The following is a 23,890-nucleotide window of genomic DNA, read 5'->3' on the forward strand; positions in this document are numbered from 1 at the left end:
TGAGAAATTTAGAAAGTGTTGAATTTGTGAAATGAGGAAACTGAGTTTAGAGTTTGTCTCCTATGACCTTTGTGCTCCAAAACCTCAGTTGTACACTTCTGTATAACATGTATCACCTCAAGTAGAAATCTTTGTTTCCCACACATTTGCTATTCTTATTTTTTCTCAAGCCCATTACATCAGAATCACAAACCATTAAGCACAGATGACATACAAACACAGGGAAAAAAAAAAAAAGAAAAAAGACTGTTCCTATTTTCAGTCATTTTACATTAGGTTTAAGCATGCTTTGAGAGGAACTATTGCCGTGTTCTTAAGATTCTAGGATAGCAAAGCCTATGGCATACAGTGAGTAAATGGAAATTTACTTCATGAGTTAGGTGAACCTAGAGGTTTGGAGGTTGTATTTATAATTTAATTGCTTAGTTAAATTCTGTTTCTGACTAAAATACAGGTGAAAATTAATGAGACCACTCCAAAAAATTAATTTTATTGAAAGAAGTAAACAGACTGTGTTGCATGAGAATTTAATGTTGCATTGAACCAATTTATCTGGTGTAAAAGGTGAAGTAGTTGGACGGAATCCAAATAAAATTTGATCTTGGGCATCATTCATATTTTAGGCTGGCCAACAGAGCCAAATCCTGTTCCTATTGGTGTCACCAGCTGCACTATAGATTTCATCATGAGCTTGATGTACAGCATGCTTAGCCCTAGAACCATGTATTGTATTGTTGTGGAAAATAAGGAAAACTATTTCTTGATAATTATTATTTACCTTTTAACTTGTACGCTGGATACTGTATAGAGAATCTTGAATTGCAAGAGTGTCCTTGTTGGGTAATACAGAGGTGAAGATGCAAATTCTTTTCGTTGCGAGAATCCTTTCTCAGCAGTGTGGTTGCCAGGTTCCCAGGTCTGTTCCCCAAGCGCTCTCATTTTCACAGTCTCAATTGAACAAGACTCTGAATGCTTTCCCAGAAGACGGCGGTTACTTTCTTAATGGCAGACGCAGTAGTATAAGCAGCACTTGTATCAACAGGATTTGTTTGCAGTCAGGATGACATTTTATTTAGCACTCCCATGTAGTTGTACTATTATGAATATAGAAGAGCTTTTTTCAATAAAAATTACATTTGCAGTGACAATTATACAAGGTTCAGCATGTCATTCCTTATGACATGTACAGCTGAAATTCTCATGGAGTAGCTAATCTGTTCAGTCAGTATAATTGCCATTATGGAGAGAACAGCAGCAAACCTACTATTATAATTTTGAACTATGTCTAAGAACTCTCATGTAATGCCCTTGTAGTTTGCAGCAAGGGTTTATAATTTGTCAAGAAGATGATCATGGCATCAATACGTGAATATCTCTTTTTAAGTATAAACTGTTTTCATTTCAGCACATGCTGCCATTGAGACCACTACCTGAAAGTACTTTTTAGATCATTTTGTGTATGACATACATTTTCTAGTCTTACTCAATATTTAACTTGAGTTATCTCTCCCAATAGATTATGGTGAACGTAACTTGGTCTGCTGGATGCCGAGACCAGAGCCAAATACTTCAGATGAATGTTGTATAGCTTCCAATGAATAGCTTAGAGAAATTTGCATGCCTCCCTCACCTGTTTTCTCTTCTTCATAAAACATCAGCTTACTTATACAGAAATCATGTGTTTATTTGCATTTTGTACACACCCATTAACAAACACACAGTAATAAAATACTTTATTCCTTCTCAGAAACAATTTTTCCCCAATTACATTAATTTGAAATCTGAATGGATGAGGAGAAATGGACTCTGCAAGTGCTGCTGTCATTGCCTAAGAGAAGTGGTAGAACCTCACATGTAAACACATTTTTCAGCACAAGGGCATTACTTCTCTGTGGAGTAAAAAAGGGCCTGGGTTAGGGATTAAAGTGGTAAATGTCTGTGAAGCGAACAGGTCAGTATCTATCGTTGTTGGTAGATACACCTCACTTTTGAGGCGACAGACAGATTGTAAATGTGAATTATTAGGTAATTGTCTTTGAACTCATTATTTTTAAAAGTCTATGGTAACTGAATATATATACCGGGCTCCTTCTGCCAGTAAGTTTTAATAAAAGGAATGAGAATAAATTCAATTAAAATCAGGGCAAATAGTTACTGTGTAGTGTGCAATTGCTCAAAGACAAATCACAGTTGTCATCCCAATATTTCTTTCTCTCAGACAGACTGCCAAAGGCTGAATAACTGTTAACTCCATACAATAGAGGGTCAGGAGCAACTCAACAGTTGCTTTTTTTTAAAGGACACTGATCGTTAACATACTCATTACATACAAGTTTCTAAAGGAAAGGGTAGTATGTAAATGCCCTCAAGGCTCAGAAGGATCTGTCTGACTTAAAAAGAAGAACACTACAAACATTATTGAAATTGAGAAGACAAGTGGAGAGAGTCATTGTACCTGGAGAGGACTTGATTAAAGCTCTCCATGCATGTTCATTTCACTGAACAAACAAAAACGAATGAGTTGCACAGCTGCATAGCACCTTCTTGGTCTCTGTTGTGCAACTAAAATGGAAATATGAGAATACAATCAAATATTCCTGATTTCAGTGTTGGAACAAAGGTCTGGAAAGGAACCTGTGGACCGTTAGGGCTTCATCCTGATACCTCCTTCATAAATGTACCCAAATCCTGCCTTAACAGCTGGGCTGAGCTGTTCTTTGTTCCATATTTCTTCCCCTTTTCTGCCCCCTGCTTCAACCATGTTAAGGCCATTTCAAGTCCTTCTTGCTCTGTAAGTTAGGAATCACCTTACAGTCAAGTTACTACCTATTTTTAGAACACTACCCTTAGCCTTTATCTCAGATAGTTCCTCCCTTCATTAGCTTCATATCCAATCCCTCCTTACTCTATGATGTGTTTAGACAATTGTTTTATACTTACACAACTTACTTTTTAATAGCCTTTCATTATCTTTTAGTCTTTTGTTCCTTAGTTTTATCATCTTAGAAGCCTTTCTCTATTAAAGTTTGAATTGAGCCTTCTTGAACGTTGGTGGCTGTGCAAAGTCATGTCCATGAAATGCCTTTCACAGTTCTCAGTCTACACCAGTATGGTGTGGTTGCACACTGATGGCTAGCTAAGCTCCACCATGCTACTCCTTCACCCTTATTCTCTTCCCCTACTCCACGTGGGGTCCCTCCCACAGGATACCGTCTTTCCCAAACCGATCCTGCGGGGGTTTCCCACAGGTAGCAGCTCTTCCAGAACTGCTCCAATATGGGTCGGTACTATCCAGTCTGTCCGTCAGGAGCAAACTGCTCCAGTACGTATCCTGGATGAGTGGCAGCTCTTGACAGACCTGCTCCTGTGTGGGCTCCTCTCCACAGGTGCAGCTCTGGCCTATAGTCTGCTTCCCACAGGGCTTCTCCACAGGCCACAGCCTCCTCCAGGTCACATCCACCTGCTCCACCGGGGGCTCCTCCACGGGCTGCAGCATGGAGATCTGCTCCATGTGGGACTCATGGGCTGCAGGGGGACAGCCTGCTCCACTATCGGCCTCTCCATGGGCTGCAGGGCTCCTGGAGCACATTTTCCCCTTCCCTCTTCACTGACCTTGGTGTCTGCAGGGCTGGTTCTCTCATTTTTTCTCACTCCTCCCTCCCATCTGCTGTTGCACAGAAGTTCTTTCCCTTCCTTAAATCTGCCCTCCCAGAGGCCCAACCAACATCGCTCCCTGGCTCGGCTCTGGCCAGCAGCAGGTCCCTTTTGGAGCCAACTGGAGCTGGCTCTGATCTAACACAGGGCAGCTGCTGGGTTCTGCTCACAGGGGCCACCCCTGCAGCCCCCTCGCTGCCAAACCCTTGCCACATAAGCCCCATACAACCATAAATGCTTAATGTAATATATTTGAGAAATGCTGGTGTTTTCCTGTCCATATCAGGCTTGTGGCACACAGCTGTTCTGTGAAAAGTTAATACAATCCAGTCTTTAGAGGCTGATCATTTCCAACTGCTGAGTTATAGCAAATGTTTACTGCTGTTCATTTGTCAAGTGCATTGCCCTTCCTCTTAAAGTATTATATTTTGTTTTTCTTTCACATTCTTCGGTGTTCTCCAATTTTTCTGTTACTGCATTTTGACCCTGCTCTCTACTCCCAGTGTTTTACAACATTGTTATCAGCACACTCTTAAAGTCTTCATTCTGAAGTCATTGGTGGAAATATTAAAGAAGCTCAGTCCTACAGTGGATCCTCAAGGAACTCCTCAAGAAACCTTTCTTTGCTCTTTCTCAACACTATCCATAGCCTTTCTCTTGAGGGAGCTTCTTTATCCAACACACGGTTTCTTTTTTAATCCTCATTTTTGTCGGCTTAACTGGTAGTCTTCCCATGAGGCACCGTATCAAATGCTTTAGTAAAGTCAGAATAGATGAGATCTACGGAATTCCTTTCCTAAGAAAATATCTGATCAAGAACAGCCACTGCACAAGTCTAGTGCAAACTACATTTGCAAATATGTTACATTTTATTGTTTTCATTGTATATCCTCAATTAGTCATTTCTTCAAATTTCCTTTTAAAGTTAATCGTCAGCATCACTTTTCCTCACTCTTTACCTGCAAGCATTAGGTTTGCTCTTGTCATCTTTCAGTAACTCTCAAAAATTTAGACTCTTAAAATTGTTAGATTGATGAAAAACTAAGTCTGCACTTTCAAGTGCCAGTTGTCTGGCACTAGGATGTCAATTATTCAGCTCCCTTAATTCATGGAGCTCTTCAGTTTGCCATGTTTGTTACCTCTGAGTTTTCTTCCACGGGAACAGAAAGTGCTAAGAACATTAGCTCTTGCCCCCTTTGAAGAGAAATTATAAGCAAGGAAAGGAAGAAAATACCAAGTGCTAGTATCTGATCTGTGTTTCCAAAAACAGAATACAAAGCATCATAAATTAGGTGACTTTGATCAGTAATTAAAAAATGAGATTTCTTGTTGTCTCTGAATTTTTGCTACTGCTTTTACCTCTTCGGATTTCATGTTTCCTTTTTCTTTTTTCTTTTTTTTTTTTCCCCAGCTTCACATGAACCAATAGGTTCTCGTTTTTGTAAAGAAATCTGATTGTTCCGTGAAGGTAATTCCATTGAATATGATAATAAATTTGAAAAAGCTGAGAACATTGTAGTGTCACCCACTTTATAAAACAATAGGTTATGAACTAGGAGATGTAAACTCTAACTTCCTACAAATCTCATAATCTTTGTGTACAAAGAGGGTAATGTTAATTAATTTTAAAACTATTTTGTCTCCAGAATTTAAAATCCTATTTAATTCTTAGAAAGCAATTATGAAAGACTGATTTCAACTTCACAATTAAAGCTAAATTCCATTATTTATATAAGGCTAGAATTCTTTTTTAATCAGAAAAATATAGCATGTCCTCCCAGATGTCCACTCCTTACTTTTTCATTGCAGAATTAATTCTGTGAGAATTTGCAAGAAAATCCACCAAGGTCAAATCTAAATTATCTGCCAGTGGGTTATCCTAGTTGTGGATTAACTCTGGAGAGTCAGTTCAGGTCTAGTAGCATATATTAGCTCCAGTTTATTGTCATTTATACTCCCTTTGTTACAAGTCTAGAAGCAGCACTGCTGGTTTACATGTCAAAAAGTCTGAATTAGCTGGCCCTACTGGAGCAGAATTGGCTTCATACAGCTCAAATTATGATGCATTTTATTATCAAATTATATTATGGCCTTTTACTTCAGGGTTTTCCTGTCATCTACTCTGCATTGGTATGAATTCACTTTCAGGCTCTGATTTGGAGTGAATCAGTCAGACACTATAGCAAGAGAGCTGGTATAAAATAAAGGACAGTTCATTCAGACTCCATGCACTATGATTGGATCTGGAAAGATGTACACATACTTTAGGTCCCTTTGCACAATATCTGGACAGGCAGTGTTTCTTCAGAAACTCTAAGACTTCCTCAAGCCATACACTGCTGTGTGCACATAACATCCTTGAAGGAGTTTGATTGGGTTGTTAAGTCAGGAGAAGAGGAGGCTCAGGGGAGACCTTATTGATCTCTACAACTACCTGAAAGGAAGGTGTGGGGACCTGGGGGTCGGCCTCTTCTCACAGGTGACTAACGATAGGACTAGAGGGAATGGCCTCACGTTGTGCCAGCGGAGGTTCAGGTTGGAAATTAGGAGACATTTCTTCTCAGAAGGAGTAGTCAGGCATTGGAATGGGTTACCCAGGGAGGTGGTGGAGTCACTGTGCTCGGGTGCTCAAGGACAGGTTGGATGTGGTTTTTAGGGACATGGTTTAGTGGGTGACATTGGTGGTAGGGTGATGGTTGGACCAGATGATCTTGAAGGTCTTTTCCAACCTTAGTGATTCTATGGTTATCATTCTATGAATGTAATTGCTCACAGTCATCGCATTATTTGCCCTCTTGTGGGTCTAATTCTGGCGCACGCATACAAATGCATTAGTTGATGGTTAAACCTCTACGTCAGTGGACAACTTATACTTTCTCTGTGTTTGATTGCCGGTAGCAGTAATGTTAAGTAGCACAAGAGCTGAGTTCTGACAGTGACCAGTGCAACAGTGCTGCTGAAAATCAAAACAAATGCCAATTATCATACATAAAAGATCAAAATGCAAATTGATGGTCTGTTGCAGTTTGGCATGAAATGAGATGAATGAAATCGTAAGCTGCAGCACAGAAGTCTCCAGACCCATCTAGCTCTCTGGATGTGGTGATGCCAATAGGCACATTGAGACTGTGAACTCAGGGTCTCTCTCAGCTTCCTTGGCTATGGCAGGAAGTGATGATCCAAAGGAGGAGCTGTTCTTAAGCATCACACAACTACTTGCCTTTTTTCTAGTATCCCTACTATTAGTCAATAGAAGATCCGCTGGTGTGGGGACAACCTGGCTGTCATGAGTGTCTTGGTTTAAATAGGCTTGTTGGAGGAAGGATGAAATATTGGACTGGGAAAATGAGTAAGGTATATATGCTGTTCCACAGTGGGAAGACCACCAGACCAGAAATGGGAACCTGCTTGTTGCACTGTATTCGTAAGTGAGGAGAATAATCACCTCTTTAATTAGGAGAGTCCTCTGCTCAGTCATCATCTGGAGAATAGTACTACCCAAGCACCTTCTCCTTGTCCCTATTTCTGCTTGTAGCAGATCCCATCCTGCTGATCAGTATCATAGTGATTCTGCTGGGAAGACAGATTTCCTCACTCCATTCCCCACCAAGAAAGACAGAGCTCAGGTGTTGAGCTTGGTTAATTGTCATGGTTCTTGGCTCAAAGGCTAAGCAAGAACACTTGGAAATACAAAACAAGGTTGTGATGGAATGTTATAAAGCATAGAATTTACTACTGTGTAATAGTCATTCACAAAACCAATAGCACAATACAACATTGCTAAAGTAAGCATTAAAAGAATTAAGAAGAGGTTAATTGAGAGACCTAACAAATTGCACATCAATCGGTAATTGCCACTATATCAGCAGAGTTCTAGAAGGGATTTTTTTGTGTGTGTGCTAGACCTGATGCTATTTCACATTTTCATGTTCAGTGGGCATAGATGTAAAATCTTTGCTTAAAGTTATATAATAACTTTAATATTGCAAAGACCTGTGGAAAGTAATGGTAACAAAACATTGGTGTGATCGGGAGTGCTTGGAAACCTTAATTCTTTCAAGCCAAATATGTTCCAATATAAGTAATGCAAACATACACACTGTAAAATAATAACTCTAGCATAGAAAGGAATGCAGGACATACAGAATATGGGATTGTACCTGGTAGACATTCATTCTGAAGTGCATTTGGAGTAAAAGCAGACAAGCAGCTTATCAAGCTCCCAGTACCCAGATGTGGCAGAACGAGGCAGCATTAGTAAAGTTGTGAGAGCATCTGGCATAGCTTAGTAGTTGAGTCATCCTGTAGTCAATATTTTTAAGATCTGTTAAAAAATTGATAGAGTACAGAAAAGAGCTAAAAGTATTTTTAATGATGGCAAAAGCATACAGTTGAAGGATTCTGTTGGTTCAGATCCTTAAAGATAAGTGGCTTATATCAGAGTGCAGAATACCTTCACAGAGGAAAAACAAACAGGAAGGGAAACGTCCCTTCACTTGGCAGAGAAAGGCATAGTAAGACCAAACAGCTGAAGCCAAGCAAACGCCAATGAGAAATTTAACACACACATTTAACAGTGATGGTGCTTACATGCTGAGGGGTAGGGGAGTGAACAAGCAAAGTGAGTTTTACAGTTGTCTTCAAAGATGAAATCTTTTCTGGAAAGCAAATATAAGTTAGGCTTCAGACAAACTGGGCTTAGTAAAGGAGGTACTGGGAGAAGTTCTTTGACCTGTGTAACATGGGAGGTCAGACTGGATGATCTGACAGTCCCTTCTGGCCTTAAACTCCATCTGTCCATGAAGCAGTCACCTTTTCATTTCAATAGCTTTTTACTCAGTTAACTTATCTCATTTAACAATTTTTTCCTTGGTACCTATGTGACTCACTGATAATGTCTACTTGAGAAAACATCCATTATTCACAAAGCCTGTTTTGCTTTTTCTTTTTGGCAGAATGTGAAGCAGAAAACAGATGATTGATGGCTTTTTCTGTTTATTTTCTAAAAGATGTCAAGCAGCATATTTACTGACTCGACTCCTACAGCAACTTGTTAGTTTAAGCAGTGTAAACACATCTTAACAACCCTTAGTAATTGTGGGGAGAAAGACATGATAAATATAATGAAAACTGACAACACTGATTTCTATTTTTTTTTTTTTTTTTTTACACTTATGAAGACAAACAGTGTTGTGATGTTTTGGATGTTCTAAAACTTCCAGATAATAATTTATTGGTACTCCCATTTCAAATATACTACCTGTTTGGTTAAAAAAAAATAAAAAATAAAAATTAAAGTTACTATTTAGTTCTTTTTTCTCAAATTACTTCACAGCCACTTGTTTATACACTCATGTAAATTATGGTAATTCTGTCTGTAAACCCATGCTCCCATGCTTACAAGATTTTGGAAAAATAAACGTCATTAGATAGTGAAAAAGTAATTGATGTAGTAATTTACATACAGAAAAAGTGGCTTTATATGAAGACTAAGTGAAATGTGGAGAAGCACATACCATCCAAACAAAATTGCCGTATAGATTAGTTCTTTGACAAAGTAGACAACAACAAAATTAGAGAGGTTTGTCCAAGGATGCAGAATAAATGCAGTTAGTTACTGTATTTTCTTAACAGCAAATCTGATGGTAGAAAAATAATGATTTTTAAAATATCATTGAAAGCTGTATGAAGCATCAAGAGTAATTTGCATTTTAATTAGTAGAAAGTAGTTTCCAAGTACATGGAGAATTTCATGCAAATGTGAGACTAGAATTCATGGAGACTAATTTCTCCCACAATTTTAGGCATTCCTACTATGAAACATCATTTCAAAATTTGCCATATTCACCTCAAAAGGAAATTCAGGTTTCTTAACCTCTTTCTTCTCAACACGCTGATCCTATTGAAAAACTACTGAACATTAGTCCTATAATGACTGGAATCCTTGCAATTTCTTTGATTTGTTTTGATGCCAGCATCATCCCTGATAGTAAATAGGTCTTCTCTTTCGATAGTGTTTATCGATCTGATGGATATGTAGGAGCACTTTTGATCCACTCTCTCATCTTTCATTTTATTAGACTTCTTATGCCTTTAAAGCAAACATACCAACCAACCAAGAAACAAACAAAACTCCTCTGCTTATCCTTTCAATGCCATTTCTGATTGAAATTCATCATTTCAACACAGATGATCTCTGTATTTCCCAAGTGCTAGCTCAATTGAATTAATATTTCCTAGAGCCTGTATTTCTCTTCCTCATGATATCATCATAGGTGTGGTTCAGGATAATCTTACGTTAACTAGTAAATCTTTGGTCTTTTTCCAGCCCTCCCTGATGAAGTATGTTTAATAACATTTTTAGGCTGTCTTGAACTTATTCCAGGTATGGAATAAGCGAACTTATTCCAATGCAAAAATTAAAATTAAATTAAAATAAAATAAAATAAAATGATCAATATATAGATATATATTTTTAATAGTTTAGAGGTTGTTTAATGTCATTAGAAATGAATACAATTGTGAATGCAGTTATTTTGCTTGCTTAGTTAATGCTAAAATCTATGAAGAACAGGCTGAATTTGTAATAAAGTGAGTTGTTTATGCTGAAATCAGATGTGCCAGTCTTGCTCTGTATTACTATCACTGTTTTTTTCCTAACAATTATTGCATCAGTGATACTGATACCAATGTATTAGTTGTATGAATGGTATTTGTTGTGTATACATGGAGAGGAAGATGCTTACCACTAGAAGAAACAGCAGGTTCTGTCCAGGATAAACACAGAAACCAGTTTAAGACTGAATCTAAACAGTAGCCTTTATGCTATAACCTGACAGGGGATGGACCAGTCCTTTCTAAACTCACTTAGTTTATACATTAATATAGTTCTGGTTATACTCACATAAAGAGTTCTAGAGTATCAAATTTTTTAAATATTCAAATTCAGTAAAATATTAATAGCCATGATCTCGACACAGTGGATGTAGTTTTGTGTCCTGGTGTGTGTTTTGTGCTTAGTCAATGTTCATACAAAAACCCTTTCTTCAGTTAGATCGTGGTTTTGGAAATCGTATTATATGAATGAGTCTGCTTATGTGGTATATTTTAATGAGCTTTGAGGTTTGTTTGTAGTTACTTCAGTAGCTAATTTGCTTGCTTTGTTATTGGCATTAGGATAATGTGTTTTTATAGTCACCTTTAAGTATGTGTTTGCTGGAGGTTCGAATGCACTGTTTCTTCAAAAATTGCATTAAAGCTCTGTTTCATAAAGGTACTGTGCATCAGAGTGTTAGCCTTGAAGAATTGGACAAGGTCACCTGCCTTTAAGATGTCTGAAAAGTTGTTTTGACTTGCCAGAAATGTTAAGTGTTTAAATATATTTAGTGCATGCAGTTTGATATTCTTACTGACAGCTAGGAGATCGTGTAAGTTTTTTAATTAATCTGATAATGTTCCATGTCATGATGAATGCATGAAGTGGGAAAAAATATCAGCTGAAATTTCTGTATATGATGGCATGTATTCATGTGAATCACTATTCATGTGATCTGTGAATATGCACAGAAAACAAGGAAATAGGATTCATGAGACTTTCCCTCACCTGGTGTTATCAATTTCATAAGTCAACTACAAACCTATTCGATGTGACCCACCTGCTAATTAAAAATACTTTATATGACTATATCGTATGTCATAATTCCATCCCATAGTTTGTCATCTGGGAGAAGAGCTTTGTTGAATAAGCAGCCTCGGATACCTAATACCGAAATTCTTCCAAGCTATAAAAATATGTAGCTGGAAAAATTACTTTCAATAATTAATCTATGCTTGTAGAAATCTCTGTTATTCTCTTCCCTTGTCTCTCATGACTATTCCTGCGATACTCCTGTAGTCCTATGACTTTTTTTTAATTTAAAACTAAACTGATTTTAATTGCTCTGAAAGACTTTTAGTTACATCTGTTTTACCTTTGCTGTTTGCTTTCTTTTTGAAATCTGCTCTTTATAATGAATGATTCTCATGTCATTTGTAACTTTTGCATTTGTCCTTGTTTTCTTTTATTTGGAGTTTTCAGTCAGTTTGTGTCAATTCTGTTATAGCGTGTGTTTTATAGTGCTACCTTTTACTGAGTACTGAATAGAGTGATTAGATTCAGTCTTATTAGTGAACAGAAGGTAGAAATAAGTTATTTGAATAATTATTGTTTTGCACTTTTCTTATTTTTAAACATGCCTAAAATGTCATGTCTTATTTAGATAAAACGTTTGGAATTTTTCACTGCTGCAAAATGCATGAATCTTGCTGATGACAGTAATGAGTCATCTAGTGAGAATGGCATTGTATTGAGCGTACAATAACAAAAAGGGTCTCGAGTGTCTGCTGTCTTTGTATCTCTGACCTTGAAGAGAATTAGAACTTGCTTGTTGCAGAAGTTGAGCATCTAATACATTGATGCACCTGTTAGTTCTCACATATTAAATCAGATAATGTTTATAATGATCAGTAATTCTTTGTGAAGTATTTTCTCTTTCTTGTGATCTGGGCATTCAGCTGCATTTACTTACATTAAATAATTGTCTTCAACACGTGAAATTGCTTATGCTACAGAAAATTGTAACTTTGCACTATCCCCATTCCTTTCTGACATCATTTTCTCTTACTACAAACAAACATATTCATTGTATCTTATTTCTAACTAAAGCAATTTTGGTTGGCTTTTTATATTCACATAGAGGCCATGAACCAAGCAACACCTGCTAGAAAACTGGAAGAGGTTCTTCACCTTGCAGAACTCTGTATTGAAGTATTGCAACAAAATGAAGAACATCATTCAGAGGTGAGGCTGTAACTGTAGAGAATGGTTTGTTCCTACATTTTTTCTCTCCTGATGTGAAGCATTTCTGTCAAGAAACATTTTAGCTTTACTTTCTGACATATGTTTAAGGCAGTTCACATTTACAGAGGAATAAGGGACTTGAAGCTTATGAAAAGTGAAGTGACATAAAATTCTACTTGAATCGCTTGAATGTATTGTAGGTACAGAAACAAAAATTAAAGAGCATAAAATAGAGAAAACATCTTTGTGCCAGAGGTGGTGAAATGGTATGGAAAACATTCATAGCCCTATACAGTTGTTCCTTCCAACTTTAAACCTCTCATTCAAAATAGAAAGAAAATGTGACTCAATGCTAGTTTCCATCATGCTGTTTAGGTCTTGATTTTAAGATTAAAATAATGACAGGTATAATAATCACATTCAGATTGCTCTTCTGTTAATTGGAAAAGTAATTGTTTTAAACTTGCACTTTTTAAAATAGCATTATAAGGTAGAAAATATAAAACAACAATATTACATTTCTTACTCTCAAATCTTTTGCTTTGTGATACGGAAACCATAATATTTAGAATATTTAGAATTGCAACACCTTTTATATCAAGGTACTACAAAAATAAACTTGACCAGGTAAACATAATTGTACATATTATTAACATTTAATTAATAAATATAGTTTTCTAAGGTTCAGGAAATTGTTTTTAAAATGTTCTAAAAAAAATCAATAAATATTTTTGAGGAAAATATACAAAGAGATAAACATGATTTAGTATATGTAGTTATAAATATGATCATTCAAAACATCTGGTTTAATATCACACTATGGAATCTAGTTTTTAGCCTACATCTGTCATGTGTGAACTTGTTATAGATATTTTATCCTATACTGAAGAAACAGCTGTTTCAATGATTTGAAATGAATTCCCTGGAGGTCCTATTCTACACTACTGTTGCCACTGTGTTACTCTGTAATGGTTACTTAATAATATATATATATATTGTTGTCTTTGTCTTTTGAGGAACTGCATTAATGTAAGAATATTAGACTTCTGTGGAAAAGAACACAAAAGAAACAGATCAAATGATATGTGTATGATTGAACATCCCTGTTCAAAGATTACTGTCCATACTACGTGCAGTCAGAGATGTGGTATTTTTCAGCAGGATAAATATATTGCACATGCCTTCAGAAAAATCAGTTCAGCAAAAGTTTCCAGTCTAAGACAGCTTGAAAACATTAATGATAATTTTAAGATTATTTTCCCCTTCCTTGTTTTATGTAACATATGTTCAATTTTGCTGACATTTATAGAACATGAAAAAATTCAGTATTAAAATATATATGAGAAAAAGATCACAAAAATTATACACTCCCTACGTACAACTGAAAACTAAGTATGGTGACTTCACATTGTAATGTTAAGTAAATGTTCAGTGTTTGATGGTGCAATTGATGAAAAGAATCGGTAATCTCTAAAACAGTTTGTCACACTTTTTAATACTAGATTTTTTTTTTTATTCACAACACTTCCAAATTTCTGGGATTCCCAAAGGGAAGAGAGGTATGTGACTTACGATGAACTAAGCATTATTATTCACTATTTAGAGCATGGAACAGTGCATTGAATGTGTAGCATAAATTGTGCTGATTATTTCAGGTGTTGTATTGCCACATTTCTGTGTCTTTCTATAATCTCAAAACTTTAATCTTCCTTTAATCAGGTCAGTGCTATTGTTCTCTTAGAATGTGTGTCACCAGTTGCTAATTGCCTTTAGCCTATTTTCATATTATCCATTATGACTGAACAACTATCTTAGCTGTGGTATTTGTTATTCTGTTCTTGCTGCCTAAGCAGTGATGGGTAGTTTTGGAGAGGGTCGGAAGAATTTCCGTCTGGATTCATTCAAAGTGTCATTTGCAAAGGGGAAGAAGATGGAAAGAGAATGTGCTGTTTTGCTCTGGTTTGGGTTGGGTTGTTTCTTTTGAATTTTTTGGCAATATTTTTAAAAAACAATTTTGAAAAGAGACTCCTAGCAATGAGTATATATACATTCCTTTTCTTCTTTCTTTATTTCTTTGCATTTAGTTATTTTTTAGGGTAAGAATGTTTCTGTAAGGAGCTTCCATTTAAGCAGGATTTACTAATGAGAAACTTATTCCAGTTTGAGGAAAAAGACTACATTTTAAACTCTTGCCAAAATTTTTGAAGCCTCATCTGTCTTTTTCACTGTGATGTCAATCATCATCCTTAAGTCCTGACAATACAACACGTCAAGTGTCTTTCAGTGATGCTTTCAGGATGCTAAACATTTCTTTAAAATATTTGCCAATTCATCTTTTCTCCATTTAAGCTGCAATCATCCACCCAAAAATGTATTATAGGCGACCATCAGAAAGTCCGGGAGGCAAGAACATATTTGTAGACAACTTTTCAAATGTTATCTCTTACTCGATGCCTTTTGGGCCTGAGTAGATAAAGTCTGCATACCTAGGACCTGCATTTCAGAAATGCAAGTGAGTATTTCTATGACTTTATTTGAAGTTGTGGGACCTCAGCACTTGCATAGATCAAGTTGTGCATGTCCCATATCGGTAACTCAAAAGTATTCAAAACAAGTTATTTGAAGACAGGGGAATAGGTTTGAAAGCAAAAACTTTTTCTTATCTAGTATGCGTAGGTATTTCTTACCTTCAGATTTTTCATTAATACTGAACAAAACATTCTCAGCAGTGTGTGATACTCATCCTGTTTCATAAGCGCACTTCACCTTCATCTTTAACTCCAGGCTCACAGCTCCCTCTGATTCAGTTTCAATACTGACCTTTCAAAACCTAGATTTGAACAACAGTAAAAAGGTACAAGAATTACATATGAAGCAGTCTTTAATGTGGAGCTGGCTTTACTTACTGATGCACTGTTTCTCACAATTTCATCTTTTAATCTAATATTGCCTGAGAATCTTAATTTTTTACCAACATTTTTAACATGTTCTTAAGGTGCTGAAAATTAGTAGAGACCTTCAAGGAATAATACTTGGCATTAAAACCAAGCCTTTTGATTAAGAAATGAGGGCAAAATGTATATACATCAATTAAATGAAAAATAAACTAATCTAATTATGTATAGCTTGAAAATTAAATGAAATCAAGAAAAGCGTATATAAAAAAGGATAAGGCCCTTTTTATTTTCTTTGCTCTAGCCTCAGGATATCCTATGATTCTATGATTTATAGTCCTTTTCAAATGGAGCTCTTGGCAAGTCTTTTGGTGGAAAGGTTGCTTTTTATTTGTTTTACATTTTTGTTCTATCCTCTTTCCCAGTGAAATCAATTTGATTTCTTATATTATTGATGCAAGGTTTTACAAAATATTTTCACATTTTTCTCTTTGGCCCTTTCAGACACTCTGAATAAGATAGGACAAGCAGTGACATATCCAAATGTATTTTGCTATAGATCCAACACATCTCTTTGTGACTTGTGCTGAGTAATTCTGTTTTATCACATTTGCAGGCATTTGCTTGGTGGCCAGAATTACTGGCTGAGCATGCAGAGAAGTTTTTGTCTCTTTATTCTGTTGATATGGATTCAGCACTTGAGGCACAGCCGCAGGACTCCTGGGACAGCTTCCCACTTTTCCAACTGCTGAATAACTCCCTCAGAAACGACAGTAAGATCTTATTTTTTTTGCTGTGTGCATAAGATGTTTTCAATGTCCCCACACCCTAGAAATTTGTTTCTAATTAATATAATTCTCAAAATAAAAGCATCAGTGTCTGTGTCTATAATATATATATATCTTGGTGCTCCATTTTTTGTAATTTGGGTATTTTCTCTTTATCCGTGCACCATTTAATTCCTTATTCTGGCTACCATTGAATATCACAGATTTTGCTTACTTTTAAAGTAATGATGTACAAGTAGCATAATAGGTATTTAATATTTCGTGTTTGATCTGTACTGCTTAAATAAAATTGAAGTTAATATTTCCTTCTAAGCTTTCATATATGCTAGTTTAAGACCAGTTATTATGTTTGTAAAGGTGTTGTAGGCGCAGCATAAATGGGGGAAGATACACCCAGCAAATCAGTATTGTTTTCACTTTGTGTATTGTTGTATCATTATTTAAGTTGGTGACCAAAATTTGTTAACTTGCTTTAATTTATCTTCAAAGAGACAGTTTTCATTTTTTTATAATAGTTTAGTGATCTCCTAGGCATGTTTAGTGTAAAAGTGATTTTAATAATGGAATTACAGAAATAAAAAGTGAAACACAAGAAAATTAATTAGATATTATTTTTAAAACATCAAATTTTACCTTATTTTACAGGGAAATAATTTTCATAGCATTTTAAAGCACCATAAAGAAAAAAATGTTAAAAGTGTTTGTGCTGTTTTACATGCTTATTAATATTCTAGTTTTTAAAAATGAGAAAATTACCTGCCGTTTGTTGTTTGTTTTTATTATTATTATTATTATTATTATAGAGATACAAATGCTATTATTTCTAGTCAATTATTGAAGTTGTTCTGAATTTTGATTTTTTTATTATTATTACAGATGCAAACAATCAATTTTAACTCTTCCTGGAAAATCTATTTCATGTCTGTGGAAGTTCAATAGCTTTTAAGAGTTTTAGCTCTGTGTAGGGAAACTGTATGACTGAAAGAATGGAAAATAGTATTGAAGAGCTTTTCTCCAAGGCGACACGTACTGCAACCTTTATTATTTATCATCGTATATTGTTACCCTTAGCTGCCAAGTGTTTATTGAAATATCTAGGTCATTTCAGTATAGTACCTCTTGGGCACAGCACCGTATCATGAAATGGAGCAACTAGCAAATGTCCAGATCACTGTAACACGATAGATGACTACTTTCATGGAGGGAAGGGGGCAAGTGGACAGGGCTACTAAACTAAAGCTGAATCTTAAACAGAATTCTTGAGAGTCACTGTTACTGCACCACATTGGTTATGGTCTAGGGCAGAGCGTCGGAACGTTAACATCCAGTCTTAGAGGTCTCTTTTCATGAATTATGTTTCTGTACCCTTACACACAGCAACGCATTAAATGCCATATTCTTGATGATTTCTTTTTTCACGTGTTGTCTTAGTGAAGGAAAATGTGTCTCCCTTCATTTAAGATATTTGAAAATGATTGGTCTGGATCCCTTTTTGGACAAACAAACTACACAGAATTGCCATGCTGGTGGGTAATTTAAGCTTGATTTAGAAAGCTGCTCAAAAGGGTGTAGGAATCATGCAATTTTGGGGCAGATCTCGTAAAAGAGTTAGGCTCCTGCAGAGTGGGTTCCACATTACTTTAAATGGCTGTCTGATCCTCTGCATAAGGTCTAAAATCCAGACTAAAAATCTGACATCTATACTCAGCACACAGTGGGAATTAGGCATGAAAAAGAAAGCAGTACACCAATGGGGTTAGCATGAGGTTAGCATTAGGAAACACTAGCCACAAGCTACCATGTCTGGACTGTTGCCCCATTCTGAAGTTGAAACTCATAAGAAGAGCACCTTCAAAGAGGTGCTTCTACATCCTTTACTGAAAGCTCCCCTCAAGCCCAAGCTAAGGCCTACAGATCTGCAAATTCATGTCACCTTTGCAAGCGTAATGGCTCTTCCAGTGTTTTCAGCACCTTCACTTGGCTTCAGTGACAATGGTATAGGATACCATTCTCCCCATAAACTACATTATTTGAATAAAACTTGGTTTGGGAGCAAAGAGATAGTCCTAAGCAGTGTATTTAATGCCATCTTGGATGAGGAATAAATGGAGACCAGGTTATCTGATTCAATTTTCTTTGGAAATTTCTGTGACCTTACTCTGTTGTACGTGCTTGCCACTATTTCCATATTCAGCTACATTTTTAAATAACAGCAGTGATTGCTTTTTTTTTTATATGGCTAATGCTGACAGTATAGTGAGACCCTCTAATCCTGCCTAGTTTCTGGATAATAAAGTGGTTCTGACAGTAATGATATACTAAAATGGTACTAAATACTCGTGGAGTGCAAAGGTCAAAGAGAAGTTAGATGTTCTGAGGTTTTGGTTTCTGAAAGCTGTGGAGATATTTTTCAGTAATCCTGAAAGGTGGATTTGTAGCACCAGTTTTAACTACCTGAGTCATTTGTGTTCTTTTGTGCATTGGTTCCAAGCTGACAGAGGTAAAAGAAACAAACAGAGGTTGTCCTTATATCCAAAGAAGGGAAGGCCTACATGCTGGTAGGCTACTAATTTTTCTTTTCTTAAAAGATTGCACGTATAATAATGCTAAATGATTCAATCGGCCTTGAGAAAGACATTTTATGAAAACTTGGGGAACTATTTTTTCACGTCAAAGCAATTATTAGCAAGATTGTAAAGCCTGAACGATAAAAAAATGACTGCTGTATGAAATGTCACACCTGTATACCAATTTCAGTAATTCCCTAATGGTAATAGATATAGTAAACGACGGTTTCTGGCAAGTGAAAGCCATCTGGAAAATTATACCCTACTTTTCCCCAGAACTCTTGGAAAGCAACCATGGAAATTAGTCACCTTTTAATCGGTGGATATCTTAGCAAGTGGCAAGTGATCATTCTACCAAGAACTAATTCCCAAGTGAAATATAACCACAGTACTTATTCTTTAATTAACATCCTTTTCACCTTGCAAGTGCGTTAAAGCCATTAGAAATAGCTCCCCATGCTTATATAATCAATTTTACAGTCTTCCAAAATGAAATAAATAATTCTGGTTTTACCCTAAATGAAAACCTTTTCCTGAAAACTATCACATAAAGATGGATTTAGAAAAAAAATCTAAAAAGGGAAAAACTGGAATGTGGCCTCATGAGGATAAAAAGGCTAGTGTTAATAATTAACAAGGAGAGTGAAGTGGAGTAAATTAGCCATAATAGAGCCCACAGTGACTGGCAAAGTCACCTCTCATTATCAAAAAACTCATTAGGAAATGAAGAGGTGGAAGTCCCACTGGGTTATTCTCACTCTCCAGCTATATCAGAGATTACTTTTCAGATTTCTTTCAAATAAAGAACTGTTAGGTCACCATATTGCATATTAGGTTAATCTTCAGTGAAATTTGGAGGACTGACACCTGTGTGTTATTCTATCTCAAGAGCTTTAAATGAGCTCAAAGTCTTCAATGCAGGAGTCAGCTTTCATGTAAACCTGACATGAGCAAACTCCAAATGATAAAGAAACATTTACAGCATTGAAACAAACTTTTATCTATGATTATATTATAACTATGTCACCAAAATACAAGTTTTGCAAGAACAAAAATGCATAGTCTTTACTACTCAAATAAATCAAATGTGTATATAGAATACAAAATGTTGTACATGATTAAAGCCAAATACTTCAAAGCCAGTATTCATTTTACAATGAGAAGAAAATGCATTTTCCAATGAAGTATATAACTGTTCATGAAGTAAAAGAAGGAGGAAGTCCTGACTGAAGCTTTCTTCACATTTCCATTATGGAGGTCTCCATTTTGAGTCACTTTAAGTTTTTCCTTTTTTTTCTGACCTTCTTCCACAAAAATGAAGAGGTTTGTTCAGAGTTCATCAGTGATTATTTTTCTGTTGTTTTAAGTCAAAGAGAAGAACCACTTTAAAAAAATGGAGGGAGCTGTATGACCTTCCTATCTTATAAAATATTTCAGCTTTTCTGACAGGAACTTAGAAATAACAAAAAGTGATGACAAACTGGCATGTACTGTGGAGGTAGGTAATAGATTGTAGATAACTTTGTTGTGAATTTTCAAAATCTGAAGGTTTGAAAAAAATACTGTAGCTGCTTTTATAATATATATTTTAATGATCTCCAAAGTTTCTATTGTTCATGCACAATTGTGCCTGACTGTACAAAGCTTTACAGGTTGTACAGAGATAACAGTATCCAATATCTCTCTATGATAGCAATGATTTTTTTCCAGAATTGGGTATTTGTAGAAGAAAGGCATGGTTGTCCCAGGACTGTATCGTATTTTCTGTAATGAAGACTTTACTTTTTCTCCACTGAGCCTGTAAATTACGTTATGAAAGGGACTGCCTTAGAGGGCTATTTACTTTCTGTAGTTATTTAATTATTCAGAGTAATCTTTTTTTTTTAGTGTTTCAAGAAAGACAGTTGTCAATTCCTCTTGGTTTAAGATGGTGTTAGATCTTTTACTGGCATGTACATAATTTCATGAAGTGTTTCTATATTTAGCTTACTTTAGAGGTTTATTAATTTGTACATCTCAATATTCTGCTCCTTCCCAATTTTTTTTCCATTCTAATGTCAGTGAACTTTAGCTGTGTTATTTGCTGACGTGATACACTGTGCTATGTGCTGTTGCTCAGCATTATCGCATTAGCGTTTTGTGATGAGCACTGGCACAAATCAGTCAAAACTAGGAGTATTATAAAGTTAATTCATAATCTTTGTTTTCCATCAAATATCACTCAGCAAAATACATGTGTACCTGTTCTAACGCAACCATGGCACACCTGTCTGATAAAGCTGACTTAGAAAAAAAAAACAACTTGAGAGTTAGCCTCTTGGAACACATTGCCATTATCATGACTATTGATTGAAAACAGGATTTCTCTGTTAGTAGTAGCATAGTGGCAAATAGTTTCAAAACTAGCACCATCTTCCTTCTTTGTTACAGGCTTTGCACCACTTTCGTACTAGAAATTATGTATACCATAATAGCCCCCATCTTAAACTACAGGATAGAGATAGAGAACAATTAGGATTCAAGATAATCAAGGCAAACTTTATATCCACAGAGATACCTCTCATCAAACCTTACATGCTGCATTAATTGTATTGGGACTCTTTTCTCAGATCAGGGACTTAGGATTTTTGCTCAGTCCTGTTAGGAGCTACTTTGAAATTATAACCTCCCTTCAGTTTAGAGCTGCATGTTTTGGTTACAAGTACTGCAAGCTAACTCAAACTGCATAACGGCTTACCAGAATATGCAACAATCTGGCTGGATGGTAGTTTAAGGCGCGCGCGCACACACACACACACACAAAGGCAATAGGCTGTTTGTGTCCATTTGTCTTGTAAAGATGAAATTCTTTGCAGTTTCATTGCCAAAGTTCTGAGAGGGATGGAAAATTTTACTCCTTAAGTAAATTTACAGCTTGCCTACGTATTGTCTCTTTAAAATGCACTTTCAATGGCAAAATACATATCAATTAGTATATAAGCTGAGACACTTGCAATTTTTCCCAGAATTTAAGTTACTGATTAACAAATGCTCTGTGGAAGCAGAATGAACTATAAACAAGAAATACATGGAAATACCATCTTTCTTCTTTCGGGGTATTGGATGACTTTCAACTGCTATAAATAGAACATGGAGCTCCAAGGAAACCTCTTTCTTGAAATTTACTATTTTTAACTTGGATTTAAAAATGTGCCAGGAAATCCAAGTCTTGCCTTCCTGAGAATCCTATAGACTGTCTGCCAAAGTGCTAATTTTGCCACTAGTAGAGAGACTTGTGATAACCAGTGTCATTCTTCCCTTCCCTTGATTCTGCAGAAGCTCTTGAGGACAGCTTACTAAGCTGACTCCAGGGTAACTCCCAAGCTTTGCGTAAAATGAAAACAAGCCCCAAAGCTTCTGAGGTACATCAGAAAAGTAGATTCTTTTCCTCCTGTTAACAGGAGAAACCTAATTCCAGTGCTGCACCATTACGCTATACTTTTCGCCTCTGGTCTTCTCATGTCATGTTTTAATATATTTCAGCCACCTAATAAATAAAGGTTGAATAATATTATACTGTATTTCAAGATTTTTTTTTCTGTGGGATGTTTCTGTTCCTGCAATACATTTTCCATTGATTCTGTGTACACGTTACCTTGCCCTGGCATAGGCTTTCATTTTGTTGTTGTTTGTGTGAATATGAGATGGCTCATATGAAGAGCATGTGGGGCATCTATATTGACAAGACAATGGAGAATTAAGCTACATAGCTTTGAAGACAAGTGGTAGTTGAGGGATTTGAAGTGTGGCATTTCCTCAAGGATCTCTTGTTTCCTATCCTTTGATGCACAGGTGGTACCTTTTGGTAAGATCAATTCTAATCATAGGGTAGAGTGCCATGAGTCTGATGATGATACTCAGCTCTGTCACTTACCCCTGCACTCTGAGTTTTTTTCCCTGCCCTGCAGTAATCCTTGACAAAGATCGCCAGATGGGTAAATTGGATCTGCCATGTCCTCAACCCTAGGAAAACAGAATGCTCACAGAGTTGTTGATCCGCAACAGCGCTTGTGTGTGTGTGCCCACATACAGAGGGATCAACTTGGAAGCACAGTCAAAGGAGGCGGCTTGGCATCAGTTTAGATAGTTTCATTTCCCTGTAAAGATTGATGTTAGGAAAATGATTCAGCTTTCTAAGTTGAACAGCTTTTATTGCCTGTGACTTCTTTAAATTTCATTCTGACTTCTGAATAACAAGAATTGCCCTCCTGCCCATGAGGCTCTATTACTGTAATTCCCTGAGTAGGTCTGGTAGCAGAGCATTTCAGCGGTGTGTTCAGAAAACAGTAAACTACAAGCTCATCCCTTCAAGTAGCTGTGATTGCCTGATTAATGCCAGCGCTGAACTGATTCGCTATAAAGCAGCAATATTGACTTAATTGACACGGTTGTATTCTTCTTGTTGTTTTTAAGCTCAAAGTAGCCTTGAAAAAGCAGCCTTATATGTAGCTTGCTACTAGCCACCTTTTGTTTCTCAAAGGCAGTGCTCATCCACTGTTTACTGTGAAACGCAGCATGTGGGCAAGCTTCCATGTCTTTCTGTTAATATCCAAATTCTTCTAGATTGTTGTTATTGTTGGTCACAGATGCTGCAATTTTAAGATATATAAATATAAGAAAATAAAAATAACACTGTTTGGAGTGCCTGACACACAATTAATTATGCCAGAACTAGCTAGTTAGCAAGTAGTTCTATGAGCAGTGTAAATAATGGAGCATGTTTGTAATGGACCCATAGGTGCTCTCTAGGGTGGATTCTCAGGTGTTTAATAAGAGACAAGCTTATGCTGCTGCCTTTTTCTCAGTGGAAACCCTAATAATCTCTGTCTGCTACATAGCTGCCTGTTTTCATGAAACTTCATATTCTGGAGATCTCCACCCCCATGTCTAATATGGTTGAAATTAGCTAAAAATATTGAAATTCTTAGCAAGAGAGAGGCAGGTGGCCAAATGCAGAGGGAGTTTATCTTACCAATCTTCTCTCTTTAGGTAAAATTGATTAATACATAATTTCCCATCATTGCAAGGATATTTTAAAGAAAACAGCCTTTGGCTTCATTTTTAAAAATCATAATTAAAAAAAAAAAAATAGCGTCCAGACACGCTGAA

General features: G+C 36.2%; 1 protein-coding gene across 17 annotated transcripts in view; it reads left to right on the plus strand.

Moving 5' to 3' along the window:
• Positions 1-23,890, plus strand: part of CADPS2 (calcium dependent secretion activator 2) — a 311,395-nt gene that overhangs the window by 232,680 nt on the left and 54,825 nt on the right. For all 17 annotated transcript variants that reach the window (XM_083829288.1, XM_083829287.1, XM_083829297.1 and 14 more), the window contains 2 exons: positions 12,390-12,493; positions 16,004-16,160. In XM_083829288.1, coding sequence (XP_083685414.1) covers positions 12,390-12,493; positions 16,004-16,160 — 261 coding nt within the window. The remainder of the gene's footprint in view (positions 1-12,389; positions 12,494-16,003; positions 16,161-23,890) is intronic.

The sequence above is a fragment of the Anser anser genome (genome assembly GCF_964211835.1).
Source record: "Anser anser genome assembly, chromosome: 1".
NCBI classification, from domain to species: Eukaryota; Metazoa; Chordata; class Aves; order Anseriformes; family Anatidae; genus Anser; species Anser anser.